Below are 17,527 nucleotides of genomic sequence, written 5' to 3' on the forward strand. Positions count from 1 at the left end.
ACCGTAAAGGCGCATGATCCTGGGGCAGTTGCCTAGAAGAAAGACGGGGGCACGATTGATCACACGATCCAGCTTTCAGCGTTAGCCATACGTAGCACGTCCGGTGCGCGACGGGTGCACTCCAGGTGGGTCGTGTCGCGTGCACGATCCCGGACGCGCACGGGGGCTTCCAAGTACGCCCCGTTCATGCGACGGCGATGGGACCGGACCCGCGATCATGATGGTAGCTTTAGCTTCAGTGAGCACTAGGCTGGTGGTTACGCTGGCTGTTTCTTCGTCCTTCTCGGTCCTACTGACAGATCGACAGGCCTGAACCTGCTAGTATAGTAGTATCGTTGCCGTGCATCGTTGGTGATGCGTTGGCACATGTGTTCCCAGATGAGGTGCCTGGTCCTACGAGTGAAATCGATTCTGCCACAGGGGAAATCGCAATCGAGCCTGGGGAAAGCATGGATCGTGTCCCTGCAGCGGGGATTTGGAGTCCAAGACGGGCTCGAACGGATGCAGTTTCCGGCCAAGAACAGGGCGCTGGAAGTCATGCGCGATCGAGGAAGACGAAGACCTGCTTCCGCTTACATATGCCGTTGCCGTCTCTCCCTTGGCATTGTCTGCACTGATTGCCGGAGCCGTCCCTTCTCGACGGATAAGAAGCAAGACCTAGTGCGGGATCGATGCGGGGAAAACGGCGGCCGCCATTGTTGATCCTGCACTCGACGAGTCACAGATCAAATATCGCCCCCTGTTCATGCTGAACTGAAATGAAAGAATAGCTACTCTGATGCTGAAGTTTCAGAAACCGGGAAACAAAATTCAGGACTGAAGTCACGATTTCACTGTCACAGTCGTCGACGTGCGTCCACCTGAAGTTAATTGCGAGTTTGTGACCAGATGTCACTGTCACAATCATCGACATGACGGATCTTCCCCTGTCAAATGACGGTCAAACACACAGGAAAATTACTGCAGGCTGCTGTGTGCTGTACTAGTACGCCATCCGTCCAACCGTCCATCTAAGAACGTATTCCTATCATCAGCTCAAGAAAGTGCAAGACATAGCCTCAATGGAATAACAAGATCTTTTTTTCTCCCCCTTTCGTTGCTTAACAAATCCAAAAGTGAAAGCGCTGATCACTTTAGATATTCACCTCAGAATGAGCTTCATGGCTGAAAAAGGGCCAGAAAACACACACAGGGCCCGTGCTTCTGTGCTATGCCGAATGGTTGGAGACGAACTAAAGATCACTTTTCAAAAGCTCATCGCGATCCTCCTATAAGAAATTCTTTGGGGATTCCATGACTAAAGCATTGGTTAAACAACGTGTAGCATATATTTAGGGTGTTGGCTTCCTTTTTTGTTTACTGTTCTTTTTTAATTACAAGTTGATCCGTTGCCTTTAAACAACAACTACTCTGTCCCAATAAAGAATGCAATTCTAAAGTATACAATACATCTGGACGTCATACTGTCCGCATACATAGCCAGAATTGCATACTGCTATTTTTTTCCCCTCAATTCCAGCACAATGATATTCTCCCCTCACTCGAGCCATTATATATGACTGCTAATATCAATTCTGTCCTGGCACTTGAGGCTATAGTTATCCAAAAGCTTTTCCAACATGACATTGATAATATCTTTTGGGGGCATCGAACAAGCATAAACTGAGTCTCAATCGATTTTGACATCCATTTAGTGTCTACTGCATGATTGCGCCGTAGATCATTCTAGTTGGGAAAGTTACCGGGAGGCATCGCTGATTGTTGTTGGGATCGGACAAGCCGACTCCAAGCAGAAATGGGAAACAACTAGCACGATCTCAATGGAGTGTAAAATATATGCTCTAAAATCTTCAAAAAATCCTCCGTTACAGTGGTGAAAGGGAGGGCATTTATACCCTTCCGCCTTGTTTACATAATTTTTAGTGGTAGTGGGACCGACTCGTCAGACCAATCCATCACCCAGACAGCTAACTAAAATATACTATTAATTTATAGTGCTCTTTATTTTGGATTCCAGCATCGGTCCCGTAACGGTTGCCTCGATGCCTGAACCGCCTCTCTCCTTATTCATAGTCTTATAGCAGAAGAAATATAAAAAACCATACCTCTGTCTGCAAGGACCATAAAAGAACCAGAAAAAAGAAATTGTTCACGTCGTTTTTTCTCTCTCTCGAGAATACATTCGCGCCGCTTATCAACAACGCATGGCATTGGAATCACCAGCCTTTCACGAAATACAGATAAGCCCTGGATTTCCACTTGTAAACCTGACTATCACTGGACATCAACTTCATAACTAGCATGCAACTGAAACCGAAAGGTTATGCCTGCCTTTTCTCGCACTGAAAAAAACGTATAGTAATTAACATAACACCCGGCCTCTGCATTCGCCCACTACGGCGATGGCCGCGCCACCAGTGGCCCCCCGGGCGCAATCGGGGATCGACAAGGAAGCACCCGACAATTCCAATTCACCATCACCATGTCTCTGCTAGGAGACAAGACCCAAAGCTGGATACTGTATCGTTTTTACACTGATGTCCCACAGACCATTTGGTCAGAGCCAGAGCACAGAGGCGCACAGGCCGTTTGGACTTTGGAGATGCACGGTGGGCCTCGTGTCCCTCCCGGCCTCCCTCTCCAGTATAAATACGCCATGTTGCCGCGGCGTCCCTCTGCAGAATTCACCAGCACACGATCGGCGACCTGCTGTGAAAATGGCATGTCCTTCCTTTTGCACGAGCTCGTGGGCGCCACGCCTCCCATGCTTCGACGGCGACAGTAGCAGCAGGTTCCGAGGCCGCAACCTCTCCGCCGGCGACCTCCCGCCGTCGCTGGGCGCGACGACGCAGCAGCCTCCCAAGCTCAGGAAACACCTCGTGTCACCCTACGATCCCCGTTACAAGTACGAGCTCTCGCATCGCATTGCTGTATGTCTGTGCGCGATCAAGAACCGAATTTATTTTCTGCCGGCTTGCCCGCAGGGTGTGGGAGATATTTCTGATCCTCCTGGTGGTGTACTCGGCGTGGATATGCCCGCTGGAGTTCGCGTTCCTGAGGTACCTGCCCAGGGCCCCTTTCATCGTGGACGATGTCGTCAACGGCTTCTTCGCCGTCGACATCGTGCTCGCCTTCTTCGTCCCGTACGTCGACAGCAAGTCCTACCTCCTCGTCGACGACCCCAAGAAAATAGCAGTCAGGTGCTAGCTAGCACTTCAATAACTTCTCCGCAGTTTCTGAACAATGGCACGCCCTGCTTCTGAACTTGGTGTGTGCTTGCATTCTTGGGCTGTCTCTGCAGGTACCTGTCGTCTTGGTTTGCCTTCGATGTCTGCTCGACGTTCCCGTTCCACTCCATCAGCCTCCTGTTCAACCGGCACGAGCACAGCCTTGGACTCAAGTTCCTCAATGCTCTCAGGCTTTGGCGGCTGCGTAGGGTCAGCTCCTTGTTTGCAAGGTAAGCACTAGCAGAACACTGCACAGTGCACACTGAACATTCATGACACTGGTCAATGCAAAGCAATTAACAACAACAGTGTCATGCTGTAGGCTCGAGAAGGACATCCGGTTCAACTACGCAGTGATACGCTGCACAAAGCTCATCTCGGTACGCCAAAAGCATTCCTCCTCTGTCTGTAGACGAACCGTGTTCATCATCGCCGCGCAGGATCATTTGATGGGGTCATCGCGCAGGTGACCCTGTTCGCGGTCCACTGCGCCGGGTGCATCAACTACCTGATCGCTGACCGGTACCCGGACCCGAGGCGGACGTGGATCGGCGCCTCCATGCCGGACTTCCGGGAGGCCGGGCTGTGGGCGCGGTACGTGACGTCCCTGTACTGGTCCATCACGACCATGACCACCACGGGGTACGGCGACCTCCACGCCGAGAACACCCGGGAGATGCTCTTCGGCATCGCCTACATGCTCTTCAACCTCTGGCTCACCGCCTACCTCATCGGCAACATGACCAACCTCGTCGTCCACAGCACCAGCCGCACCAGGGACTTTGTATGTGCCCATGCCGCTCGGCGCTTGATCTGATCATGTGTTCATGACCTGACTTCATCCTGACCCGCGTGTGCCTGCTGCGTACATGGAAATGCCGCAGAGGGACATGGTCCAGGCGGCTTCAGAGTTCGCGGCGAGGAACCAGCTGCCGCGGCAGATCGAGGAGCAGATGCTGAACCACATCTGCCTGAGGTTCAGGACGGAGGGGCTCAAGCAGCAGGAGACGCTGGAGATCCTCCCCAAGGCGATGCGCGCCAGCATCTCGCTCTGCCTCTTCTTCCCGGTTGTGCAAGGGTCCTACCTGTTCAAGGGGGTTTCCACAGGTTTCATCCAGCAGCTGGTGAGAGAATCCTGCCAAAAAAATTATTAAAAAAAAAGACAACTAACACGCAACGGCGGAGGGCTCATCACGAAGTTGGCGGAACTGTAACGTACAGGTGACGGAGATGCAGGCTGAGTACTAACGCCCCGAAGGAGGATGTCGTGCTGCAGAATGACAAACCGTCAGACCTGCATCTTCTTGTTTCAGGAGCAGTGGTACGTCGTCAGTGTGTAAATCTCCTTGAGCTTTTGATTACACCACGGTGACAAAAATGTGTGCCCATTTCATCCGCAGGACGTTCTGGCATTCCTTGACGGAACAGAACAGGTAATGTGGCATCCTCTCAGTTCCTCACTTCATTTTTTTTAGAAAATGGATAAAGATCCGACCTCTTGCATGCCACACGCACACTGGCTACTGCTGCATGCTAACGACCTACTATACTCCAGGTCTATGGAAAAGCAGCCGAGGGAGAGCTACTAGGGGAGACCGGAGTCATGTTCAACCAGCCACAGCCGTTCACCTTCCGGACTACAAAGCTATCTCAGGTTATGAGGATCAGCAGGTCCAAGCTCATGGACATCATGCAAGAAAACAGAGAGGACGGTGAGATCATCAGAAGCAACTTCCAGCAAGTAAGCGCTTGAGCACGATCATCGTTCACGTTTAATAAGTTAGTATGAGCTCAGACAATCTTACGGCTTCCTGCATCGGATGTGCAGAAACTCCGGATGGAGCGGAGATTGTACATTACAACGCACCAAGACGATCGGGTCAGTGCGTTTGAACAGAGACTGGATCCCTGAGAGGCTGAGGCGGTCTTCACCGGTCGAAGCGCGCATCATGTTGAATTAATTGTTCCAACGAACTTACCGCTAAAACGCATATGCTAGGGTAAAATCAACAATAAGTTCCAAGTATGTTGCGTGGGGGTATGAATTTTGTTGTATTTTAAGCGCAAACTTTGAAGAGTGTGGTAGCGCCTTCAGTTAAAATAGCAGCCAGCAGAAGACCAAGAAAAGATGGGCGGAAAGTATTGTTAGTTTTCGGCTTTTCGGCCCTGGAATACTGAACGGGCTCGATTGGCGGTTATCGTTGAATAACAAGTTTCATGGGCATCTTGACAACAAAGCTACTAGGCCTACTTCTCAGAAGAAGAAAAAAGTTACTAGGCCTACACGCCAGACATGTCCAATTTTAATCTGCTATCTGCTTCTGGGCTAGGCCCATGATCACGGGGGACGTGATTGGCACGATCTGCTTGGAGGTACATCAAGTTCGCAACCACCGTATACTACAGCTGTACCTAGATGATAGATGAGAGGCATAAAAAAAATTTGCAACCACTGTTGCACTAGTTCATCGTGCCAAAACCACTTTGCTTGTCAAATACTGCAGCCTAGTAAACTTTAAAAAGAGAGAGAGAAAATACTGCAGCAATCCCTTACTCCACCCACCGTCATGATTCTGCAGGGCGCTGCAGGGAACACGTTTGAGTTTGAAAACCAAAAGCGGACCCCTCCGAGAGAGTCCTGGACGGCAGGCACACCACTCGAAGGGCCTGTTTGGGACCGTTTATAATTGGATTCTCGACGGAGAGAAGTGAGCTGACGAAAAAATCCCGCCAAACGCTCGGCGTTTTTCTCGCTTCTGTCAAACGCAGCGGCAGCAAAACGCGAAATTTGTACTGCGGCCGGTGAAAAACGGAAAGCGACTTCTAGCTCGCTTCTCCGTGCCGCGCGTCCCCAGCCAGCCCCCGCGAAGCATTCACCAGGCCAGTGCTGTAGCTTTGGATTCCCTCCGCCGGCACGCGTGGCCGAGTCCCGGCGCAACGGCTAGCTGCTGACCGCTGGCCCCGGCCACCCGCCTCCCCCCACTGCGCCTCCGGCCTCCAAACTTTTAAACGGCTAGTCCACTCTCTCCCAAAGACCAGGCGTCCGGGTAAACAGAAACAGGCAACGCCTGGTCCCCCTCGGCCCCGCCGAATTCGAACGTTTCCGAAGCTGCCGCCGCGCCCGCCCCGCCGCAACGGCTAAATCCCCTCGTCCCCGCTATAAATCCGCCGCTCCACCCCTCGCATCCCCACACAACACTCTCCAACCCCACTCGAGCGCAGCAGCGAGCCCCGAGAAGCCGACGAGAGAAGGGAAGTGGGAGCCGTCCGCCGAGCTCCCCCCCACCTCGCCAGCCCGCGGGCCTCGGTTTTCTTGCTCGCCCAGCTCCTTCTCCGTCCGTCCGACCGTCTGTATCCATGGCCGCCTCCACCAAGACCGCCGCCGTCCTCCTCGCCGCGGTGCTCCTCGTGCTGGTTGCGTCCGCGGCGGCCAGCAGGAAGCTCGAGGAGGAGGACGCCGCCCTCCTGGGCAGCCTCGCCCCGGCGCCCGCGCCGGCCATGGGCGCCGCCGCGGGGATCGCCGCTGCCGCGCCCGGGGCGTGGGCCGTCGCCGCCCTCGTCTCGCTCGTCGCCTTCCTCGCACACTGAGCGACAGATGGAAGGGAAGGGGGCAGAATCCTGTGATCTGGATTGGCTGGGAGAGGAGAGGGGGATGTTTGTGTTTGTTCTAGGCGTTCCGGTGCTGCTGATCTCTCTTTTGCCTGTATAAGAGAGGAATTGTGTCTTTTAATAATATCATTTATTTGTTATTCTTTTTATAATCGGTGTTGTTCTTTTGCGTCGATCTCTTCGATTTGCATTTCTAGTGATGCCACAGCGGGACAGCGGCAAAATTCATGCGACGGCGAAGAGGATTCAGAACGATCTTGTACGTTTTCACTCTGACTGGACCTCGAATTTTCACCCCGCTTTCTTTTTCTTTTCCCCTTGAACTGAGCATTGGGCCTAATCCCACTGGTAGCCTAACTACATTGACCTTTATTCCTTTTAAAAAAACATGGACTTTTTTTCCCTTAGGCCCATTATGTCTTCAAACCCGTAGAAGACAGACTGAATTTGCTTGGTAGGGAACGTGAGATCGCTCGGCCCGCCAGGAGCCTGATGGGAACTCGGACTTTTTTTCATTTTTATATTAAAAAAACAAAATTTTAAAAATAAATGCCGAATAGTCAAATTTTCGAAAATGTGTGCATATCGTCCATTCAGTTGGCGACAGAACCTAAATATAAAAAAAATTTACATTTAGGTCCTGGCACCTAGGACGCATTAAACAAATTTGTAAAATCGATATAAAATTGGAAAAAAAATTGGAAAAATACAAACTCAACTGTTCTGGATTATATGAAATAATATCTACAACTTTTGTTACATAAAGTTTTTTCATTTGATCAATGTATCTAAATCAAGAAAAATAGTTCTTGTACCTAGAAAAATTTAAAATAATTTATTTGATCTAGTTGTGCTTATCTAAAATTTACCGAATTTTTTTTATAGCTCTTAGGAAATAAAATAATGGTACTGGAGAAGTTATGGCTTCTAATACTCAGTATAGCAGCATGGATAAATAACTCATTTAAACTAGACATATTGCAAGATCTAATTTAAAAACTTATTCTAGAAATGTTTTCTGGGCCTACCAATTTTGTACAAGCCTATGCTCACCATATGAAACACTCTGGCCAAAGATGACATGCATCAAAAGGATGGATCTTGAGATTTAAATAAAAGTGCATTAAACTAGTATTTAAAATAGAGCAAAATACATTGATCAAATGAAAAAAAAATTATGTAACAAAAGTTATAGATCTTGTTTCATAGAATCCAGAACAGTTGAGTTTGTATTTTTTTTATTTTTCTACGCTTTTATATCGATTTTACAAGTTCACTATTTAATGCACCCTGGACGCCAGGACCTAAATATAATTTTTTTATATTTAGGTCATGTCGCCAACTGGATGGGCGACAGGCACCCTGTCGCCCATTAGGGGGGCGACAGGCACCCATTTTTGAAAATTTCCCTATTCGGCATATATTTTTGAAATTTTGTTTTTTTAATATAAAAATGAAAAAAAACACTGGACTAAAATAAATGGATAGGATGCAATTTGGCATGAGGAAGTGCACGCGCGCACGCCGTAGGGAAGGTGGACAGCTGTCCAAGCACAGCTGGATGGTGGAAAAAAGGTTGAGACTCCTTTTAGATTGGATCGTACACTTTGCTTTCAATTTTTTTCCAAACCGTAAATGCTTTTCTGATTCCGTTTGAACCACCGTGTTACTTACAATTTATGCAATTAAATAAGATGCAATATGAATATATTTTAGTTTTTTAATATTGTTTTGAAAAATCAACATTCGTAATGCATCTTTCACCAATTTGAATATATATGTTCAACAATTTATATATACTGATTCAACATATACTTTATAAATGTTGAATTAGTTCATTAGAATTGTTGAACTGGTTTTTTAAAATGTTGAGTACAATAGTTTAAAATGTTGACTAGCCTGACACTTCTGCATGTATCATCTTGGAGTATTCTTTAGCAAAGGAAACAATTTAGCATATCAGAAATCGCACCTATGACCTGCTACCTGCTATCTGTATCCACATGCAAATCGTAGTACTAGCGGTTGTCTGTCCAACGTGCTGCTTGTGTACTGTAGACATTGAAAGAGTTATGGATCGTACCTGAGCCGTGCGATGGTACAATTATTCATCTTCCCTAATACAGATAGGAGCCCCCGCCTCCGGCCGCATTCGTCGCAGGGGCGGAGACAGGGGGCGGGCAGGGGCCTGGCCCCCCTATGATCCCCAAATTTGCACTACAAAATTAAATTTTGATTAAATTTTTATATAAGTTTGTATGGTTGGCCCCCCCTAACAATGAAAAAAATCCAATTCTGGCTCCGCCCCTGATTCGTCGTCTCCCTCGGCCGGTCCCTCTCCCCTCGCCGCGCGGCCACCACCCACCAGTGTGATTCCGTGGTTTCTCAGCTCCGCATTGGCTGATTGGCGAAACATTTTTGGGTGCCGCCTCCTCTCCGGCCGGGACCATCCTCCGCCGCACCCCCACCACACCAACGCCCCGACCCTCCTGAGCAACCACCCGCGGGGGCTCCAGGCAATAATTCCGTGACCCGCCGCAGCCTTTTTTCCGTGTCTCGGAGTGAAGGCTGTGGCGCCCCCCTCTCCGTCAACTTGAGAATGAATTCAGATCCAGGCGAAAAGAGAGGAGGCGCTAACAGTGCCGCACGTGCTTTTAATCTTAGGGTGATCGCCGGCCAGAGAGAGAGAGAGAGCTTGCTTGCTCGCTTGAGGTGACGGTACCGCTAGCGCGTGACGACGCGCAATGCGCGTCGGGAGGAAGGAGGAGACGGCCGCCCCGGGGGGTTCGTCTTCATCTCCTGCCGCCATTATCGCCCACGCTACTAGTTGTTGATGAGACACCCCATGTGTTCAGATGAACCTGTGCGGGGTGGAGCGTTTCTTTGGTTTTGTGGCTGTAGTGGCGATCAGAAGAAAATTTCCTTCTCTTCAATTTCTTGCCATGATCATCCTGTGCGGCCCAGCCCTGGGCCAATGACTTGACCAAGTGGAGTATAGTATAGTATAGTATATATATCCCCAAAGTTGGTCACCCAAAGAGTAGCGGCAATAATTTTATTTGCCCCAACAAGTTTGCCAAATTTTGCTGCATTTACACAAGCAAAGCATTGTCGGTTGAGGTCCTGGCGGTGAGGAATTTCGACATGTTACCCGTACCAGCATTCAGACTTTTTTTTTTTGAAAAACCCAGCAAGAGCGCTGCCAAATCATATAAGAAGGCAAAACAAATGTTCACAAGAAAATGCTAGATATTACATAAGACAAAAAGACACACGCAACCGTAAAGAAACAGCAGCTAAACATAGAAATTAAGATACACTCGGTACTCTCAAGGTTGCTTGCCGTAAGCCAAACTCCTCCTTGACAAAAGCAAAGACCTGTGGAGCAGACGCCAAAAAACCTTCAAAAACCCTTCAATTCCTCTTCTTCCATATGTTCCAAGCTGTATATATTAGCAAAGCTGCTACAGTCCTGCGTTCATCCTTCGGCAGATTTTTGAGGGAGTTCTTCCACCAGTCCTCGATCTCCGCTCCCGGCTCTGGTACTTGCACAATCCCTGCTGATCAGTCCCTCACCATGGGCCAAACTTCCTGTGCGTAAACGCATTCCAAGCACATGTACACAACCGTCTCTTGTTCTTGGTCACAAAGTTGGCAAACTGGATCACACGGCCAGTTCCTCTTGGTTAACTTGTCAGCTGTGAGTATTTTGCTTTGCACCCAAAGCCATGCAAAGAATTTGTGTTTTCCTTCTGCATGAGCCTTCCAGATGTCATTTCCTTGAAATGTAGCATAAGAGCCTGTGAACCGTGCCAAATAAGCTAACTTGGATGAGTAAGCTCCATCCGCACTCCAGCTCCAGCTAATTTCATCGTTCCTATCAGTAAGCACTACTTGTTGCACTAGGTCCCAAAGAGTCACAAATTCTGCCATTTCTTTTACGGTGCTCACACGCCAAAGCCCCCTCGTCCAGCTTTGATCTTGCGATTCATCTTTCACCTTTCTATTTTTCCTCCATGCCCGCTTGTATAGACCAGGTGCAATATCAATTGGAGCTCTTCCTCCTAGGGAAGAAGAGTTCCAGAAGGAAGCTTTTCAGCCATCCCAATGGTGACAAGAGTACTTGTCCTGAATAGCTGTCGATCAACTGCATCCCAAGGCATTGTTGTGCCGGCCCAAGGTCGGTCCTCATCAGTCCACTCCAACCATAACCAACGTAATCGCAATGCCCTGCTAAACAGCTCTACGTAATCGCAACCACCATAACCAGCATTCAGACTTGACACCGGTATATATGTACACACAACAGTTTTCACGTATTGCCTGCGTCCCTGCGCCTCCAATCAGATAGCAACAAGTGTCCTTTTCCGCATTGGCCTGCAGGAGCAACTTACCCTCCCAGTCTCCCACACTGCTGTCCCACCGTGTCCTGACAACTCGTCACTCGTGGCTGGGGCACGCCGAGCACATTGCAAATGGCACGGCGCATGATTGGTCGACGCTGGTAGGGCGCGGGCGCGGGCGCAGAGGCAGCACAAGCAGGAGGCCGATGCGGTGATGATATGACGTCGATCGGTCGGCTCCATCGAGCTTATCTTTGACACCACCCCGCCGGCCGGCCGGCCGGTCGCCGTAAATTAAACGTGGTGGATCGGATATGCAGATGCGCGTGGCACTATCGGGCCACCATCCGATCGCCGGGGCAGCGCTCGTACTGGCTGTTCGCCTGTTCCTCCTGCCCCCGCGCAAGTTGAGAGTTGAGACACCCACTTCTGACGAGACATGGCGCGCAACGATAATACTGTCCGGACTGATGACAGGTGCTTTACCCGGCGGACGCCTGAACCAATGGGTGTAACACCCCGATATTTTGCCTCTATGCGGGAACTCGATATTCTGCTCCTGTGCTTGGTTGGTTACTGTGACCAATTTGGCCACGGCAACGCCAGAGCGCTGTGCGCGCCGCGCGTCTCGCGCTGCTGCTCGCCGCTGCTCTCTCTCCCCCTCCATCGCCTTTCTCTCGCGTGCAGATGCCGCCAAGGCCGCGCCGGCTGAGCCTGCCTACGCCGCCTGCCTGCGAGCGCTCGCCGCCGCTCGCCATGGCCGCCAGTCGCCGCCGCACGCCGCGCGCCGGCACCGCCCGACCGCGCTGGTGCTCGCCCCGCCCCACAACGCCGCCATCTGGCCCTGTGCCAGCCGGGACGGCCACGCCGCCACGCCCGCCACGGCCGCCGCCCGCACCTCCACGCCGAGCCGTCGACCGAGCTCGCCCCGCCCTCCACCAACCCCCGAATCCGCTTGCTCTCGTCCCAGCGAAGCTCACGGGCCCGGCCATCACCTCCACGCCTCTCCGGAACGCCCCCGCAGCGGCACAGCACCGCCGCCTGCTGTGGAGCCGCCGCCACAGACCACCTCCTCGGCTCCTCGCGCTCCATGGCCACCTGCAGGTCCACGCCGATCTCCTCTCGCTCCTCCACCCCTCCCTCGCCGCCAACAAGCCCCCCCATGGCCGGAATCGCCGTTCCCCGTTCTCCCCTGCTTCAAAATCGCGACCAGGGACCTTGTGCGACAATTGAAACAAGTTCAGGGGCCTATCTGCACAACCGTAGACTCATATGAATAGTGCTACGAAGGGTTATTTTGCAATAAATTGGCTGAAACTTTGAAAAATCATAGTAAATCATAGAAAAATCAGAAAAATGCAAACTAAAATTGGTTGTATTCCTTGTTCTAAGATCTACAACTTTCCTTACAGGTTGATCTTTAGTTTCTAAATAGTTTTTGCTCTAGTTTAAATATTAGTGGTGGTAAACTTTGAAAATGCATAGTAAATCATGGAAAATCATAAAATAGAAAATAAAGATGTTTTGGAATCCTTGTGATTAGATCTATGCAATGAACCTATAATATGATATGTGTTGATAGAAAAATATTGTCCTAGAATTTTATTTATATTTGTTAGGAATAAATTTATATTTATAGTTATATTGCTCCATTTGCTATGAAATTTTTTATGGTAGGCTGTTCATGTGATGCATATGCTGTGGCAAAGGTGTTAGATTTATTTGGTGCATGTATACATGAGTTAATGATTTAATGTTGATGCTTTATCGTTTCTTCTATTAAAAATAAATCCCTATGGATAAAAATCATGAGACTTAGTTCAAGACTTTAATTATGTAACATACATCAGTTTTGCATCTTTACAGGATCATAGGAGCTATAAGTGTTATCCGGTGCATTTCATTCTTTTTGGATCAACGATGTTGTATTTAACAATAGTACTTTATAAAAGCTATTAAAAATCATCCAAAATATAGGCTCTGTATTTATAATCAAAACCCCACTTTAGAGTAGTAGTATTTATTTTTGAACCAAAGCACCTGTGTTTATGGAATGTTTGCAAATTTAGCTTGGCTTTGTAATTAAAATGACCGTTAAGTAGTAGTAAATATGACTTTATTTTAGTCTGACAAAATAAACAGTGCTATAGCTCAGAGCAATGTCTGTAAGTGCTGGTTTTAGATGATCATTTATTGATAAATTTGTTTATGATAATTATATTCTTTTCGAAGTGTGATTCATCTTTTCTTTAATATCAAATGATATATTGTATAGTGTGTTGCACTTTTATGAATGCTTTGCGCGTTGTACTTTCATGCATTTATACATATGCATTATTGCACCTCATTTAGGAACGATAGATGAACCACGTGAAGGACGTGATATTAGAACCGAACACGAAGACGATGTTTGGTGGATATATCCAGAAGAGGCAAAAAACCAGGAGTACATGCTTGGACCGGAATACTCGCCAAGCGAGTGTCATCAAACAAACACTGACCTAGTGTTAATCCCAGGCAAGCCCCGGTGCACATCCTATTATTTGAAATTATGATACATATATATGTATTTATTACTTGTGCATTACGTTTCAGGAGTTGAGTGGAACCCTAGTTGCATGATCCCTAGGTTTTCCTGAGTTATACTAGCATGTATAGGACGATAGAAATGCTATGTTTAATAGTTCTCGATAGAAGTCGAGTGCCTTCTTGCACTCGCGAGATATAGGATATTTAGAAGTCGAGTAATTTCTAGTTACTCGCGAGATATATGTTATATACTTATCTACAGTACATGAATTGTTGAAATTGATATGGAAATATGAGACCGGGTGGGAAATGATGATGATATATAGGTATGACAGCAGGACAGGGTTCCTGTGTGTCTTAGTCCCGTCTGTGTCGGTTAAGGACCGTCCGTTGTCTGGCCCTGCTGATCATGTTTGAATTGTACTAACCGCATGCCGGGGGTAGGAGGTAGTCGAAATCGGTAAGCCGAGTACTGCCTTGTTTCGAAAATACAGAACTTCTACCCACCCCTTAGGGCAGTCGAGTGGCTGCGGAGAAGTGGGATGCATATGTTTACTTTATGTGATCTCTCGTAGGACTCGGTTGACTATATGCAGGTGGGGCGGTTCTGTAGTTCGAGGCGGGGAGGGGAATTGTTGGTTCGTGTTGTCCGACGGGGTAAATACGTACCGTGTTGGTTAGGTCCACCTTGCAAGGTTAAATCGGATCGATTCGCCGTCAGTCGCTCTCGGATATGAGCACCTTGATCGTAGTACCACATCGTAGTAATGAGATGGAATATTAATATATATGTTGAAGGAAATATTGAGATTACTAATTGATCTTCTATTATGTTTGTTTTAGAAAGGGTTCTGCAAATGCCTAGAGGATATTAATTTATATAGAATGTGAGCTAAAATATTGAAATTAAGGATCCACCCTTAGACGCTTTTCTGCAAATAATCCACAGTCAGAAAGTCTTGCATGTCTAGATAATGAGCTATGTATACCCATAGTCGGGTAAGTCTTGCTGAGTATTAGTATACTCAGGGTTTGTTGTTTACCCTGTTTCAGGTATAGAAGCTAACTAGAATTCGCATCAGTGGCCTCGATGTGACGTCCTCACGTGTTCATAGTTCTCGTTTTGTTTTATTGGTTCTCAATCAAATTTCCTTCTCTCAGGTCATATTCTCTTCCGCTGCTATCATTTATTTTATGTAAATTCTAAATTTAAAACTGTTTTGTAAATATTTATGTTATTATCTATTTTTGTGAAATTATATTATGCTGGTACCGTCTGTACTCGCCGTCGCGCGAGACTTCTGGTGTGTTTCGATCGGCCTGTGGGTTGGAAACAGGCTGTCAGGTTACACTTAATTAAGTTAATGCGTCTGATGTGTTTAAATGATGGTCATTACGCTTAATTAAGCCGTTTAACTTCACGGTTCTGTCACAATGGACAGATCTGAGCTAGGCCGAATCGGATCTGGCCACTGCGAGCAAATAAAGGGATTAGCCGATTAGGACATGACGGAGCCCTGCGAGAATCCGGCCTCAGCTGTCACTTTGCACCCGTATCTGACCGCAATCAGAAGCGCTGTTACCGCGTCTCCTCCAAGCAGCATGGAGCGAGCGAGCTAGCGTGGTGGATCCGCCCCGACGAGTTACCGCACTCCGCGTGATCGATCTCTCTCAAAAGCGACGGGCCGGACGATCAGCTGGTGGTAGATCGCGCGCGATCTCTTTTGCTTTTCCAGGAGGATTTGCATGCGTTGCCGAGGAATCGGCTGCCTCTTCTCGCGGGCACGCACCACACAAGTACGCGGCCGCACCACTCGCAAAAGGTGAACACACAGCCACGAAATGGCAAGCCTATCGTTCGATCGGAATTTAAAATCGCTTTTACGTACGATCAGATTAGCCTAAAGGCCACCCAGCAGGAGGAGTGATAGATACTCCGTGTCCGAACACAGGAATGCAGCTCCGTGTATAGATACCGACCACGCTGAGAGCTAACCGAGAGTCACCCAGTGCGTCACCCCTAGGCCCTAGCTATACCTAGGCTAGCTTGGCATCGTCGTACACAGCTCGCCAGCCGTACGAATCGGGTACTAGGTTGAGGTATCTGAATTCATATGGAACAGCTCACCTTGCGGTCATGTCAGCTCGCGCTGTATGCCACAAACTGGCTGTGCTTTTGTTCGCTCGGTGCACGCAGTGTGCGGCGGTGGATGCGCTTATTCCACTGTTGCCACAGGCCACAGATGTCCCTGTTCAGTGCTCGACACGGCAGTTCCGTAGACGGCCGGATGATATACGGCTCGTGATGATATAGTCCTGGTGCTGGATTCGGCGGTTCAGATTATTTCAGACAGCGAGACCCCACGTACTGTTTCAAGTGGACGTCAGAGCTGAGATTATATATTATTCTAGCTAGAGAATATTTGGGCGCGCCGGCGCGCACAGCTTATTTTGTCGCTGGGGAAAGAAAAACAATCCTGCGTCTGTGCTTGATTATTGGCCGTCGTTGCATGATCATATTATCATGTGTCTATCCCCCTATCAGGCTCAATAAAACAAAGGGAGAGCCGGCGGTGCCTGTGGTGAAGATGCGTACACATCGCTAGCTGCGAGCCTGTAGCTCGTGCCGCCTTGTTGCGGGGATTATTGAGGCCATAGATGGATAATTGCAGGAACAGTGGTGCAGTGCCCGTCAAAGAGTTTCCGCTTCAGCTAGCTAGCCCAGATACTCTCCTACCTAACGCGGGCTGATCCTTTCAGCACATGATGATGAGGGCCTCAGTGAGAGAGAGAGAGAGAGAGAGAGAGAGCAGATGGCTTATGTCAAGAACTAGAAAGATTGGCGCGCTTCGCCGCGCCGGTGATGCCTGTGTGCGCTAGCGTGTCATGTAGTACCGACGGAAGGTACAGGCCTGCGCTGCTGACATACTGGCTTGTGCAGTCCATGCAACAAAAAGCAAGACCTTTTTTCAAACGGCCGGCAAATGAGTACTTAGCACACAGGTAGTATCAAGTGACTCCGAAGAATAGAACTCTAAAATTGACCTAAAGCCGTGCAATCATTGGTCTTAACTCATAAAGACAAAATAAAGATAGGTCAATTACAAATGTAGAAATGATAAAGCACAAATAACTGCATACTCGTTCGACGTTGGCCGCCCTTCTTTTAAACTGATACCTGAAAATGTAGTACTCAATCTCGAAGAGCAGACACATTATAGCATGAGACAACATTGATACTTTCAGCAAGAAGACAACAATAACATGAGATGAAAAACTATAGCATTGTGCGAGATATGTAACCGTTCAAAATATCAGGAACCAAGATTGCTGCCTTAGATCTTAGAACCCAAAAAATCTTGCAAGAAAGACAGCAATGAGAAAAGAAATTGAACTTTTAGAATCAAAGGCAAACTAATACCACATACCAATTTCATTATTGCACCTAAATTTTTTAAAAAATGAACTTCTTTATCATTCTCGCTCTTTGGAATTGCAACTCATGGGGTAAAGTCTATAAAGGAAGATATATACATGAAATCAGTAAGTAACCCCTTAATGTAATAATCAATACGAATAAAAACACATTGCTACATATGGTTGATGCCTTGTTGGGTGCCTTGAGCAACATTTGAAATCCAATGTGTTTTAAACATATATAATCTGGCACTACCATGGGTGAACAAAATAATACAAAAAATAGGAGAAGAAATGATGAGGAAAAAAACAAATTTATCGTGGTTTGAAATGAAAATTTGAAAGAAAGAACAACTGACTGTACCTTCCTATCTTATGAATTTCTACTATTCTAGTACACTA

The 17,527-nt window shown here is 48.0% G+C and overlaps 1 protein-coding gene and 1 pseudogene across 1 annotated transcript; both read left to right on the forward strand.

Annotated features, from left to right (window-relative positions):
- Positions 1-2,671: 2,671 nt before the first annotated feature.
- LOC120708090 lies at positions 2,672-5,464 on the forward strand (annotated as a pseudogene).
- Positions 5,465-6,402: 938 nt separating this feature from the next.
- Positions 6,403-7,106, forward strand: LOC120708092. The gene has a single exon (XM_039993201.1). The coding sequence runs from the start codon at positions 6,585-6,587 to the stop codon at positions 6,813-6,815; it is 231 nt and encodes a 76-aa protein (XP_039849135.1). The 5' UTR covers positions 6,403-6,584; the 3' UTR covers positions 6,816-7,106.
- The last annotated feature ends 10,421 nt before the right edge of the window (positions 7,107-17,527 follow it).

This window comes from Panicum virgatum, chromosome 5K (genome assembly GCF_016808335.1).
Source record: "Panicum virgatum strain AP13 chromosome 5K, P.virgatum_v5, whole genome shotgun sequence".
Lineage (NCBI taxonomy): Eukaryota > Viridiplantae > Streptophyta > Magnoliopsida > Poales > Poaceae > Panicum > Panicum virgatum.

Excerpts from the sequence above, each read along its gene's own strand:
- LOC120708092 (XM_039993201.1), top strand. The coding sequence starts at position 6,585 with ATGGCCGCCTCCACCAAGACCGCCGCCGTCCTCCTCGCCGCGGTGCTC.